A 13,144-nucleotide genomic window follows, 5' to 3' on the forward strand; every position below is an offset into this window, starting at 1 on the left:
CACTGGCCCTCCCACACTGGAACCCACCCAGCCCCCTCTCAGTACTGGGCTGGGCCACAGGAGGAGTGGGGTGCTTGTGTACAGGTCTTTCCTGCCTTCCCTGGCAGCCTGACGAACCAGCTCCTCCAGGCCCAGGGGCTGGGGCAGGGTGCAGCCTGAGGCGGCCAGACCAGCCCCCTAGCTTCAAGTGCTCAGCCGTCACCGTGGTCATGGGGCTTCCCTGGAGGCAGCCTCACCCTGGGCTGCTGTTCCTCTGGGTGCTGCTGTGGCTGCAGCCCAGCTTGTGCTTGGGTGAGTTGGGGTCCAGGGAGGAACCAAGGTGCCGGGCACCAGCTGCAGGGATTGGGTCCTGGCAGCCCCTGAACTGGAACTGGCAGTCCCAGGGACAGGGGTCCCTGGGGCTCTCAAGCTGACCTTCACTGCTCACCTTTGTCCCCCATGGCCACAGAGCTGGTCCCCTACACGCCGCAGATCACAGCCTGGGACCTGGAAGGGAGGGTCACTGCCACCACGTTCTCCCTCGAGCAGCCCCGATGCGTCTTTGATGGGCATGCTGGTGCCAGTGACACCATCTGGCTGGTGGTGGCCTTCAGCAATGGTGTGCGGTGTGGGTCTGGTTCATCAGGCTGGGGGTGGGGGCCCAAGGGAAGCTGTGGGGAGCCCCTCGCCAATACCTGCAGTTGTAGAGTGCCAACTGGAAGCCCCCGGAGGGTTGGTGAGGATGAGGGCTTTGTCCTGGGGGACTCCGCGGGGGTGCCAAAGCCTGGCTTGTCACTGGACTTAATAGGGGGCAGGAATCCAGGCTGCAGACTCTGTCTGTGGTGAAGGCAGCCTGCTGGTCACCACGACAAGGCCTGTCTCTCCTGTCCCCGAATCTGTCTGTCCCTCTGTCCTACAGCCTCCAGGAACTTCCAAAACCCACGGAGCTTAGCCGAGATCCCTGCTTCCCCACAGCTGCTGACTGACGGCCACTACATGACTCTGCCCTTGTCCCCGGATCGGCTGCCTTGTGAGGACCCGCGGGGTGGCAGTGGAGGGGTCCCCTTGCTCCGAGTGGGCAATGACTTCAGCTGCCAACAGGAGCCCTACTGCAATGCACCCCTCCCTGGCCCAGGGCCCTACAGGTTGGTGGTCCCAGTCTCCCGCCCTGCCCAGAGGTTGGGCTGGGCCCAGGGAGAGGCAGAGTACTGGGAATATAGGCTTTTGCCACTGCACCCTGTTTCCTACCTCCTTTTACAGATGAAGAAACTGAGGCATAGAGTGCAAGTGGCCTGCTGAGGCTGGGGTGGAGCAGGGATGGGAAAGCCAGTGTCTCCTTGGTGTCCAGATGGGAGCGTCCATGCCGGAGAGGCCGGGGAGGAATGGGGAAGGCAGGGCCTTCAGAGGTGAGCCTAGCCTCAGCTGCCCTCTCACCCAGCTGTCCGCCCCATGACCACACCCCGCGAGGCCTCCAGCCTCATCCCTGCCCCCATTCCCAGCAGCCAACCTTTCGGCCTACTTGGCTCCCCAGTGTACCCTTTCCAGAGCTCCCACCACCCAGAATACTGTGCCATCAGGGCTCTTCATTCTGTTCTTGGTACCCAGGCCCTGGCCACACCCCTCCTCATCCCTGAGCTAGCACTTCAGTTCTCTGGGAAGCCAAGGACACCAGCCCTGAACATCATACAGGGCGCCCAGCCCAACCCAGACTGCTGTCTTCAGAGCAACTGTCCACACAGGCAGGGGCTGCCAGTGTAGGCCACAAGACCAAAAAGACCTCAGAGGGTTCTCCTGGCCCAGCCAGCCTGTTTGGGGGATGCCCTGCCCAAGGCAGGCAATGTCTCAGAGTCTCAGCCCTGCTCCCCCACTGCCTCCTGTCCTTAGTGTCAAGTTCCTCCTGATGGATGTCACTGGCTTTCCCAAGGCTGAGTCCAAGTGGTCGGACGCCATTACGCTCTGCCAAGGTAGTGCTGGGGTCAGGGCACTCACACTGTGGGGCCTGGGGTCGCCCTGTGGTTCTGTTCATCCCCGAGCATTTGCCAACCCTTAGGTGTCCAGGCCCCAGCCCTATGATGGACAGAAACAGCCTCCCCCTCCTAGGGGTCAGGGGTAGGAGTTTCCTAGGAGACGGGCTGCCAAGTGGTTGATTGGGGATCCTGTCATCTGAAGACCTTAAGTGCCAGGCTCTGGGGAGCAGGGTGGTGACGTGGTCAGTCTTGAGGTTTGTAGCTCCTTTGCTTGTGTCTGGGCCAGTGCATTGGCATGAGTAGAATGGTCTAGAATAGGAGTCTATGCCCTTGGGCCAGTACTGGTCTATAGCCTATAAAGAACTGGCCACACAGTAGGTGGAGGGAAAGTGCAGCTTCAGCTGTCTCAGCCTCAGATCACTCCCTGAGCTCCGCTTGCAGCGCCCGCAGTCCGCTCAGCCGGGTACTAGATTCTCCAGGAGTGCTCACGCCTGCTGTGAACTGCACGTGCGTGGGATCCAGGGTCCGTGCTCCTCATGAGAATCTAATGTAATGTTAAAGTGCAGAATAGATGGAATGTGCTTAAATCACCTAGAAACCATCAACCACATCCAGACCCTCATCTAAAGGAAAAACTTTTTGATGTAATTGGTCCCTGATACCAAAAATGTAGGGGAAAGGGCTGGCCAAATAGCTCAGTGGATTAAAGTGCCTGCAAGCAGGTGCAGTGGCCAGGGGTTTGATCTCCGGGCCTGCCGTGCTGGCCCCACCCCCAAGGCGCACTGAGACAGCAGTTGAGACTGGGCATGGTGGCACGTGCCTATAATCCTGGCTCTTGGGAGGCTGTAAACAGGCTGATCACTAAGAGTCCAATCTAGTAGTGAGACCCTGAACACCCTGTAGACCCGTCCCTAAAAAAAAAAAAAAAAAAAAAAAAATGTAGGGGACAGCTGGTGTAGGTGAGTGGAAGCCAGACCAAGGGACAGTTCAGGCTGGACTGTGAAGGATGTGGTGGACCCTGGAGGCTGTTAGGGCTCACTGGGCAGCCCAGCCTTGAGGCCTGATGGGGAGGGAGGAAAGGCCAGCCAGTGGGGATGAGAGGTCCCCTCTGAGCAGCCTGTGTTTCAGGGAAGGCCCCAGGTTCCATTGACACTTGGCCGGGGCGTCGGAGCGGCTGCATGGTTGTCATCACCTCCATCCTCTCCTGTCTGGCCGGCCTCCTTCTCCTGGCCTTCCTGGCAGCCTCCACCATGCGCTTGTGAGTGATGACACTCCCGGAGACCCCTCTCCTATCCAGAGCCCGGTGCCTGTCACCATCCCTTTGTGGGCAGCCTCCTTAATGCGGCATTGGTTCTGAGCTGCACAAGGCCCCTTCTTACTTGGGAGACAGAAGGTGATCTAAGGCAGGTCAGGAGCGGCCACCTCACTCCAGCCCTGTCCTTCACTGTGTCCTCTGCCAGGCACTCTCCTGGGCCTTAACTCTTCTCCATGAGCCCTGGAGAGTTTGGGGGAATTGGCCCAGCGTAGTTCTCAGGGTGGCCCCTGCAGGAGGCAGGAAGGCATGAGCAGAGGCTGCTGATGCACTGGGGATGGGTAGCTGGCCCAGACTTGGTAGCCTCCCTGGCCAGGGACACAACACTGCTTCCTCCTTTCCTGCCCAGCTCCAGCCTGTGGTGGCCTGAGGAGGTCCCTGAGCAGCTGCGGATCGGCTCCTTCATGGGGAAGCGCTACATGACCCACCATATCCCGCCCAGTGAGGCTGCCACACTGCCCGTGGGATGTGAGCCAGGCCTGGACCCGCTCCCTAGCCTCAGCCCTTAGCCTGGCCCCTGTGCCCCAGGCCTCTCTGCAGGGCATCCCAACTTCTTGGAGTGCCCTGGCTGTCCCCTGCCCCAGACTGTGCATCCCACTCTGCCCCGTCCCCATCCCTATTCTGTTGACCTTCCTTGCGGCTGGGCCGGGAAGCAGTGGACCTGATCACAAGGAGGAAACTGAGGCCCTGAGATGACCCCTTGATTGCTATCCCCACTTGTGCTTTTAGGGTGCTTCATCTCCCAAATCATAACTTCAGTGCCCACTCACTAACTTCAGGGCCAGCAGCTGCAACTAGACCCAGCCATGCTCTAGAGGCCTGAGTAGGGGGTCGGGCTGGGCCCATCCACAGCCTGTGAGGCCTGAGCCCCCCTCATCTCACCCAAAAGCTGGGGCTGAGACGCAGACTTTATGGGCATCTCCATCGTCCCTGGGTACTGGCTTTTCCTGGGGAGAAGGAAGGGGACTCAGAGGCAGAGTCAGGAAGTGTAGACAGACATTAGGATCATCTAGTTACAGGTTCCGGCCACACGCGGAAGGCTCACGCCCTTCTGCTCACTCACATTCACATCCTCTGCTGAGCGCCTGGGGCTCAGGTGAGCTGGTCCTGACCTTGGGGTCTTCCTGCTCTGGATCTTAGACAACCATGTGTCCCAACGTGACCTCGTATAGTTGCGGGTTTGTCACACCTTCACACTGTTCTTGCCTTCTAGCTCACACTCCCTCAAGGCAGTCGCTGCAGTGGGCTCTCTCGGGATCAAGAGACTCCCATCCCTGGAAAAGTCTCAGTGCCGATCCCCCCCCTCCCCCCCGCCCCGTCCTCAAGGCCGGTAGTTCCCGCATTGCCACGCGAGGGCGCCAGTGCATCGCGGCTAGCCCGCTATAGGCTCATGCGCATGCGGGCTCCTGCCCGTAGCTCCGCCCCCCTGCTTGAGGACCTACTGTGCTCCCTTCAATACACACCTCCGCTGTGGTTTGCTAGAGAGGGAAACTGGAGTTCAGGGAATGACTCACGTGCACACTTTGTCTAGCTAGCCACCCTGTGTCTCCTTGGACACCCTGCTTGCCCTCTTTGAAGGTAAATAAATGTGTCTGGGCCTCCTCTGTGACTGGAGTCGTGTAGCCCCGGGCTACCCTAAGTGCCCTTGATTGTCGTCCTTGGTTGTGCATTTCCTTCCTCCTAGACCACGGAGGAAGTCCCCTCTAGGATTTCAGGGTCTGGCAGCATCAGAGACCTCCGGCCGGAAGCCACCTGAAGCAGCTACTTTGGAAATCCTGCTACTGAGGAGCCTTAGGACGCTGGGCCTGGGGGTTGGACGACAGAGCTGACCTACACTGAACTGGCTCTGGAGAGTGGAACAGGAAGCACACAGAGGTGTTTACAAAGCGATGAGCAGATCCTCCTGGGGCCTAAAGTTCAGTTTGGAGCTGGACAGACCACAGCCTGCATCTTGGCATCCCTCATGCTTATTTCTGAGCCAGGTATGGCCTAGAGCCCTCTGTCCCCCTAGGAGCCTGCAGTGTCCCACCCTCAAACAGCTTCTGACTTTAAGAGGGTCTGGGGCCTTCGGGGGTTAAAATTGTCACCAAACTGACAGACATAGCAACACTAGGGAGGGACTGAAACATAGCCCTGGGTCGCCTGGAGGGGCACTTTTGACCCTCCGTACTGAGAGTCAAAGGGAGCTTCCCTAGGGACAAGGACTGAGGAGGAGAGGTAAACCTTCCCATCCAGCAGAGGCACAGGCCTGAACCAGAGTAGACAAGGGGGTTGAAGAGAAAGGGGTGGGCCCAAGGAATGTTCAGTGGCCATAGCAATTGAGAGCAGGAGCTAGGAGGCCACACCTGGTTCTGTTTGTGTTGTCTTTCTGTCATCTTTCTGTCTTTCCTTTACGCTCTCCCTTTCTTTTTTTCCTTCCTTCCTTTATTTTAAGTAGGTTTTGCTAAATTGCCCAGGCTGAGGTCAAATTTGCAGTTCTCCTGCCTCAGCCTCCCCAAGAGTTGGGATGACAGGCATGCACCACCACACCCAGCTAGGCCTGGCTTTCTGACACACATTTTGCTCTACCAGTGCCAGTGCCAACTGCCCCAGTTTGCCTCTCTGCAGACCCCCAGAGCCAGGCTTCTGAGGACATCCTCCTAACAGCTGGTGTGGTCCTCAGGCAGCGAATCCTTTATGCAGCTAAAGCCTACCTTGGGTCAGCAGGGGACCCTGGGTTGCTCAGGTCACCATTCCAAGACACCACAGAGTTGCAGGGTCACTGCCCGGCGCGCACACGGCCGCACTGGGGAGCCAGGCCAGGTATTCTGCCCAGTGTTTCGTGCAAGCAAGCAGAGCAACAGCCAACCCTGCCAGCTTGTGACAGCATCTGGCAGAACAGAGAACAAGGCCCGTATGTAAGAACGCTTGGAGTCAGTGTGGCGTTGTGGATTTGGGGGAGTGCCCTGAAATCCGCTGGCCTGTCAGTGAATGGCTCAGTGCTTAAAAACAAGTTCATCGTGAAAAAGGAAAAGCGGGAGACTGGTGGGGCAGTGACTCATGGGCCCAGAATCAGGAAAACACAGCAGGGGGCGATGGGCGCCACTGCTCCTTGTCCTCCCTGCTCTGAACCATCCAGGTCTCCTGTGACCCCACAGTCGCAGACCACCAGTCTGGCCTCTCTGGGGGGAGCAGCTGGCTTCTCACTGGCTCCCACTCCTGTTCCTGACCCCACACCTATTTCCCTTCCTAGTCCAGAGGGCCCAGTTTATAACCCCAACCCCATTACGTCTCAGCTCTGGACTTTCAGGGACTCTGCACTGCAAGGGCAGAACCTAGACTCTCCATCTGGGTTTCAAGGGCCCAGGACCCCTTCCTCCCCATGGCCCAGCCCTAAAGGCCCTCAGTTGGCCTCTGCGGCTGCAGGCCCTTGGCACACACTTTCCCCTCTCTACGCTGCACCTCCACCTGGCTCTGAAGCCGTTCGTGCATTCCTCCGTGCCAGCAACTCTCTTGTCTCCTAGAGCCCTGTGCTTTTCCTTTCCAGTGTGATTTTTCTTCTGAGGTTTGGTACTCAAAACTGAGTCCAGCGCCTCAGGCGTACTAAGCACGCACACTACCACTGAGCCACTTCCCTGGCCCCTGAAGTCAGCAGCTTTTGCATGTCCCCAACTAAACTAAAAAGTCCAAGAGGGTGGAGACCAACCGTGCCTGGTTTTGCCCACCAGGGCACCCAGAGTCTGCATAGTGCCAGCCCCTGATAGATGCACAATAAGAATTTGTTGACTAAAGGCATTTTTTTTTTTTTTTTTTTGCGGAACCAGGGATTGAACTCAGATCCTTGCGTTTGCCAGTCAAGCACTTATCCTACTGAGCCATCTCCCTGGCCCCCTACTAAAGGCATTTTGTATCTACCTTTTTCTTGTTTTATTTTTTTGAGGCAGGGTCTCACTTTGCAGCCCAGGCTGGCCTCAAACTTGCAATGATTCTGCTTCCTCAGCCTCCCTAGTGCTGGGATCACAGGCTTGTGCCACCACGTCTGGCTTTATATATACTTTATATATATAATGAAGCTGAGCATGGTGGCCTGTGCCTGTGATTGTAATACTCTGGGAGGCTGAGACAAGAGGATCACAAATCCTAGCCCAGCTTGGGCAATGTAACAACTCAGGCCATGCTTCAAAAAAAGAAATAAAAGAAGTGCTGGGGATGTAACTCAGTGCAAAACCCCGGGGTTCATCTCCAGTACCAAAAAAAAAAAAAAAAAAAAAAAAAAAAAAAAAAAAAAAAAGAGAGAGAGAGGAATGGGAGGGAAAAAAGAGACAGAATCTCACCATATGTGCCCCTTCCCACCTGGCTCTTCCCTGAGCGTAATCAAGGGGAAAAGAGCAGCAGCAGCAGCCCCATCCTCGCCCCTCCTTAGCTTTGTCACTCACGCCCTTTCCTCTCCAAACCTGCGCATTTCTTAGTCATTTGTAACTGGGTGGAGCTGCGTTCCAGTGTCCAGGCTGCTGGGGTTGGTTTCGACAGGACAGCTGTCAAGGAGGCAGAGCCCGCAGGGGCCCAGGAACCCTCCACGCTGAGCGCTCTCAGCTGCAAACAGTGAGAACTGACCCATGGTAACATTTGAATGAGGTTGGGGAGCTCAGAGATCGGGGCTAACTTCTGATGTTACAGGCAGCTAAACTAGGTAGAAAAATTCTAGGTGGTCAGACAGGATCAGGCCCTGAAGGGAGTCAGTGCAGAAGGCCAGAACACAGAAAAACTGGCTGCAGGCACATTCCTTGAAGGCCAGGCCTGAAGATAAAGGTGAATAACTACACCTGCGCACCTCCCCAGGGATAAACAGTAATGCTCCATTCCCTAAATAGGCATCAGTCATCCCAGTGGGTGACCAGGACCGCCTGACCCATCCTTTCAAAAAGGTCCTTGTTCTTTCCATGCTACGTGGCTTGGTTCCTCATTGGATGAATGTTACCTAAGTGACTTTACTTGCAATCTTATTGGTTGGTCATAGTTTTGTCAAACCTTATGCTTGCCTATAACAAAATAGCTGAGAAGTTAATTTACAGAGGGAGAGCTGAAGAGGTTCTTGTGCTCAGGGCTGGGGAGGGTCCAGGCCGTGATCCAGCAACCTCATAGTTTTTGCCTTTGTGGGACAGCATATCACAGTGGGAGTATGCGCAGAGCAGAGCTGCTCACACACAGGAACAGGAAGCTGAGGAAGGAGAAGTGCACAACAGTAACGCTGCACTCTGGGAGGCTGAGGCAGGAAGATGCCAAATTCAATCCCAGCCTGGGCAATTTAGTGACTTAATAAGACTCTATCTCAAAATAACATGGGTGGGGACTGGGAAGATAGCTTGGCAGCCTAAGTACCTGCCTAGCAAGCACAAGGTCCTGAGTTCGATCCCTGGAACCCCAGGCGTGCCATGCTGGCCCGGAACCAGGTGTGGTGGCACACGCCTGTAATCTCAGTCCGAACTGCACAGTGAGACCTTGTATAAAAAAATAAAAATAAAAATAAAGGACATGGGTGGGCAGTAAAGGTTCTGGGTTCAATCTCTAGTGCCACCAAAAGTTGGGGGAGGCTGGGGCCCCACAATCCCAGGTAAGGGCATACTCCCTCAGGGGATCCCAGTAGTTCTACTTCCTGAAGGTCCTACCATCTCGCAGTCGTCCCACCGTGGGGACCAGCCTTTATCATGGGTGTCAGATATTATAGACAGCTAAGTTAGGTAGAAATTTAGCAGGCAGTCAGACAGTGCTGGGCCCCCGAGGGAGTCAGTGCAGAAGGCGAGACTCCGAGAATCTGCCAGCACTGGCTGGAGGCGCATCTGGAGATCAAAGTCACCATGACTAGTTTCACATACTTCCCTAAGGCTTGGGAGTTTTGGTGTCACCTTTTTGAGATTTCCCATCATTCCATTAGGGGTGAGCCATCCTCTTGCACCTACTAAGACTACAGATTATTGGCCAATGATAACGATGTCATCCATGTACTCTCCCTACTGTTAGATCAATATACCTAAGCGACTACACTTGCCATCTTAATTTTGACCCACGTTGTACCTGCCTCATGATTTTGCTTTATAAAACTTCCTTTGAGAGGAGGGCTCATTGGCAACCCACGTGGGACCGCTCCAGTCTCTCAGGAGCCATCCCTGTTCCCCATTCCTTTTCTCCAATACATTTTCCAACTCTTAACCTCTGTTCTTTAGAATTCATTCTTTGACTTTGGGGAACACAAACTCAATATATTTGACATCTAACTCTTCCTTTATGTCACAGGGACATTTACCATCTAGATTGTACTGATCTGGCACAGGTGCAGTACCTGGAGGGGCACCTGGCTGCGAGGGTGGCTGGGAAGTCCTGTGTGCTGGCAGCTGTCATGGGAAGAAGGTCTCAGGCCTGTGGGTACTCAGGCTGGACTCAAACTTGTCATCTTCCTGCCTCAGCCTCCTGCAGTGCTGGGATTATAGGCGCATGCCACCACACCTGGCTCTGAGATGTTTTTTGTTATTTTTTAAAAAATGTATTTGGTACAGGGTCTCACTACACAGCTCAGACTCCTGCCTCCCCAGTGTTGGGATTACAGGTGTGAGCCACTGTGCCCAGACTTGGTGGTTGGCTCAGCTCACCCCGGGGTGGGGGTGGGCGGCAAGACATGTGGGACCAAGCATTGAATCCTGGTCCCTGTGCTTGCCAAAGCAGGCCCTTAGTCTGCTGAGCTAGTTCGCTGGCCCCTTTTTGTTATTTCAGAAGACAAAGCTGTCATCTGAACTAGGCATTGCTGTTGTCTTAGAGCCCCCAGCCCCTTCCCCAGGCTCAGGAACAGAGGTCATTCTGCGGAGCTCATGGAACAGAGCTGGATGACAGAGTAGTCCTAATAGCCCAGCCCAGCTCCCTGGATCCTGAGCTGTCCCTACAGTAACAGCTTCAACACCATGGAGGCTGAGGGGTACCCCCTTCTCCAGGGGGACCGCAGGACCCAGGAGCAGGGGAACCTCACTTTTCACTCTGTGCCACCACCCTCAGCACGCGCTACTGAGCAGGACATGGGCCAGGACCCAGCTCAGGTCTCTGCCAGGGGCTCAGATCCAGTCCCTGTCCCTGCCCTCTAAGCAGACAAGGAGGGTGACCCTGGTTACAGACTGAACTGGCATCCTCTCCAGATGCCTGTGCTGCACCTTGACTGTGACTGCACAGGGTGAAGCCTCAGGAGAGATGACAAAGTTAAAGTGAACCTCTGGCTGCCTGGCATCCTCAGAAGAGATCAGGACACGTGCACAGGGGAAAGACAGGGCGGCCCAGGAGAAGCCTGCCGACACCTTCACCCGGAACATTTTCCAGTGTTTAATCTCCCAGGGTGCTTTGTTACGATCTCCACCCCCCTCCATTATGCTGTCTGAGATCCAAGCACTCAGAGAGGTGGACTGCACAGGGCAGGTGTTGGTGGTGCAGGCTGCGTTTAACTGGCAGCCAACCCGCAAAGAAGAGGAAGAAGCCAAGGGCTTTCCAGGCAGAAAACTAAACACAAAGGCATGCATGCAGGCAGGGCTGGGGTGGTGGCTTTGTGCCCACTGCTCCATGGCTCTGGCCCTGGCTGGTACTGGGCTCCCTGTACTGGGCGGCCTGCCCCACCCCAGGCATCGAGAAGCTTGAGGTCACTGGGGCCTTCCTGGCCCTTGCACTTCCTTTTCCAGCCTCCTTGCTTGTCCCAGCCTGTACGTCCCTGACCCCTGGGGACAGAGCCCAGGAGCCAGACAGGAGCCTCATCGGGCACCTGTCCCCCACCAGGCAGTCCTGCTTGCTTCCCCTGGCCTTGCTTCTCCTGTGTAAAATGAACATTTACCCCAGAAGGTCTTACGCTCCTCTGCTCAACCCCACTCCCTGTGGGTGTTGAACCAGTTACCCACAGAGAAGAATGTTGCCCTTGACAACCATTCTTCCGCAGGCTTCTCCACCTCAGGGACTGAGAGGAAAGTCCCATTAATCAGCCACCTCTTCCTTTCCTTCACCAGCTGTCTCCCATCCCCCTTGGATGGTGGAATGGCCCAAGGTCCCCAAGGGTGTTTCATGAACCGTGGGGTTCAGCTTCACTGTCCTAGCTGGGCTGTGGCTAAGCTTGGAATCCACGGGTAGGGCAGATGGGTGGTGGCTGGGAGTAGGTCAGAACATCTGACACCTCTGAGTGCATCTTTTTCCTGGGCCTTACGCCAGGTGGAGGTGGGATTGGGCTGGGACCTGGCCTGAGAAGCCCAATGAAGGAAGGAGGAGTTGTGAACGGGGTGCTGGGAGCCAGCCAGAGCCGATGGTATAACCTGAGGGCAGATCCTTGGGGTGCTTCCAGGAGGTGGTGGCACTGAGCTGGGGGAGACTGTTGGGGTAGTAGGGAAGAAAGGGAATCAGGTATCACAGCAGGTGTGTTGGGGGTCTCAGTCATTTGGGATGGGGGTGTAGAACTAGGTGCCAAGAGGGTAACATAATGTCTTAGCTACCTTTTACTGGGACAAAATAAGCAACAGCCATGATTTAAAAGCAGGAGAAGTTACTGTAGCTCAAAGCTTCGGAAGTTTCAGTCCACGGTTGGCTGACTTGGATGCAGAAATGCAATGGTTGGAGGGCGTGAGCTGGGGAAAGCTGCTCCCATCATGGCGGCCAGGAAGCAATGTGAAGGGAGGAGCCAGAAGGGAAATGCACCCTTCCTTCAGCTGTGCTTCAGCTGTGGACTCATTACTGGAGGAAGCCACTGACGACCATAGTGCCCCCATGATCCAGGCACCTTACAAAATCCCTACCTCTAAACACAGGCACTGGGGGGCATTTTTGGTCTAAACCAAATGGGAATAGTGCCCTGGTGGGAGGCCCCTAAGCCACCACAAGTAGCTGGGCAATGAGTGGTCTTCCAAGTGGGGTGGAGCAGGCTGAGTCTAAGAAGGTAGAGTGAGTGGCAGGAAAGGGCAGGCCCAGGAGTCACAGAGATGTGTGGAGACATAGCTCAGTGCAAAGGCCCTGGGTTCAATCCTTAGTATGCACTCCTGAGAACTTCGGTGTGAGCCAGGCCTTGGGGGACAGTGTCCCCCAGGGACAGGGATGGGGTGGTCTTGGGATGGCTGACGGGACTCGGCTTCCCTCTTTCCTTGGAGGCACCATAGTCCTGTTACACAGGCTTCGGTGCAGAGGCCTCCAGAACCTGAGAGAAACTTGGGGAACTTTGAGTCATGGAGCCCTTGCTTCACACTAGGATTTCTGCACAAGCCAGGATGGAAGACGAATGTAGTCAGGGTCTTTGCTGCTGCCACCCTTGCCTCTCACCTGGACTGCTGCAGGAGCACCTTTGTTCACCAGCCTCAGAAAAGCCACCACCAAGGTGCACTCTCCTCAGGGCCCAGGATGGCTTGTTCCAAGGATGGGCACCGGCACACATTTACCCATCCGCAAGGGGTGCATGGCACCTCCCACCAAAAGCAGAATCTCCTCCCTCCCCTTGCCTCTGGGCTGGATGGTGGCTTGCTCTACTATACAGTGACGTTTTTGTCCTCTTGGGATTCTTTTTGCCATGTAAGGAAGTTTAGGTTGGAAAATTGAATGTGTGTGTGTGTGTGTGTGTGAGAGAGAGAGAGAGAGAGAGAGAGAGAGAGAGAGAGAGAGACTCCCAGAGGCCCTTTATTGTTTAGCCATCCAAAACATGTCAGTAGAGCTGAGCTCACAGCTGAGTGCAACTCCACGAGTTGCCCTGACACTGTACAGAGCTGAAGAGCCACCCAGCTGAGCCCCATCCACCTCCAGAATGGTGACAGCTGATCAAATTTTTTTTTTTTAAGGCTCAGCATCTTGGGGGATTTTTTATGTAGCTGCAGACAGGAGATGTAGGGCCTTTGCCTCTTCTGAGCCTCTGTTC

The 13,144-nt window shown here is 55.5% G+C and overlaps 1 protein-coding gene across 3 annotated transcripts; it reads left to right on the forward strand.

Annotated features, from left to right (window-relative positions):
• On the forward strand, window positions 1-4,905 carry Upk3b (uroplakin 3B). 3 transcript variants are annotated; one of them, XM_023714531.1, is made up of 6 exons: window positions 1-291; window positions 449-607; window positions 899-1,124; window positions 1,864-1,943; window positions 3,075-3,204; window positions 3,608-4,905. In XM_023714531.1, the coding sequence occupies exons 1-6, from the start codon at window positions 210-212 to the stop codon at window positions 3,765-3,767; spliced, it is 837 nt and encodes a 278-aa protein (XP_023570299.1). In that variant the 5' UTR covers window positions 1-209; the 3' UTR covers window positions 3,768-4,905. The 3 variants fall into 3 exon arrangements, with proteins under 3 accessions (XP_023570299.1, XP_023570300.1, XP_004630513.1); XM_004630456.2 differs by having other exon boundaries at window positions 2-291; window positions 449-598; XM_023714532.1 differs by lacking the exon at window positions 449-607.
• Window positions 4,906-13,144: the final 8,239 nt, after the last annotated feature.

This window comes from Octodon degus, unplaced genomic scaffold (assembly GCF_000260255.1).
Source record: "Octodon degus isolate 3935 unplaced genomic scaffold, OctDeg1.0 scaffold00035, whole genome shotgun sequence".
NCBI classification, from domain to species: domain Eukaryota; kingdom Metazoa; phylum Chordata; class Mammalia; order Rodentia; family Octodontidae; genus Octodon; species Octodon degus.

Excerpts from the sequence above, each read along its gene's own strand:
- Upk3b (XM_023714531.1), top strand. The coding sequence starts at position 210 with ATGGGGCTTCCCTGGAGGCAGCCTCACCCTGGGCTGCTGTTCCTCTGG. Across the intron at positions 292-448 it reads GCAGCCCAGCTTGTGCTTGG|AGCTGGTCCCCTACACGCCG; the intron begins GTGAGTTGGGGT and ends CCATGGCCACAG. Across the intron at positions 1,944-3,074 it reads CGCCATTACGCTCTGCCAAG|GGAAGGCCCCAGGTTCCATT; the intron begins GTAGTGCTGGGG and ends CCTGTGTTTCAG.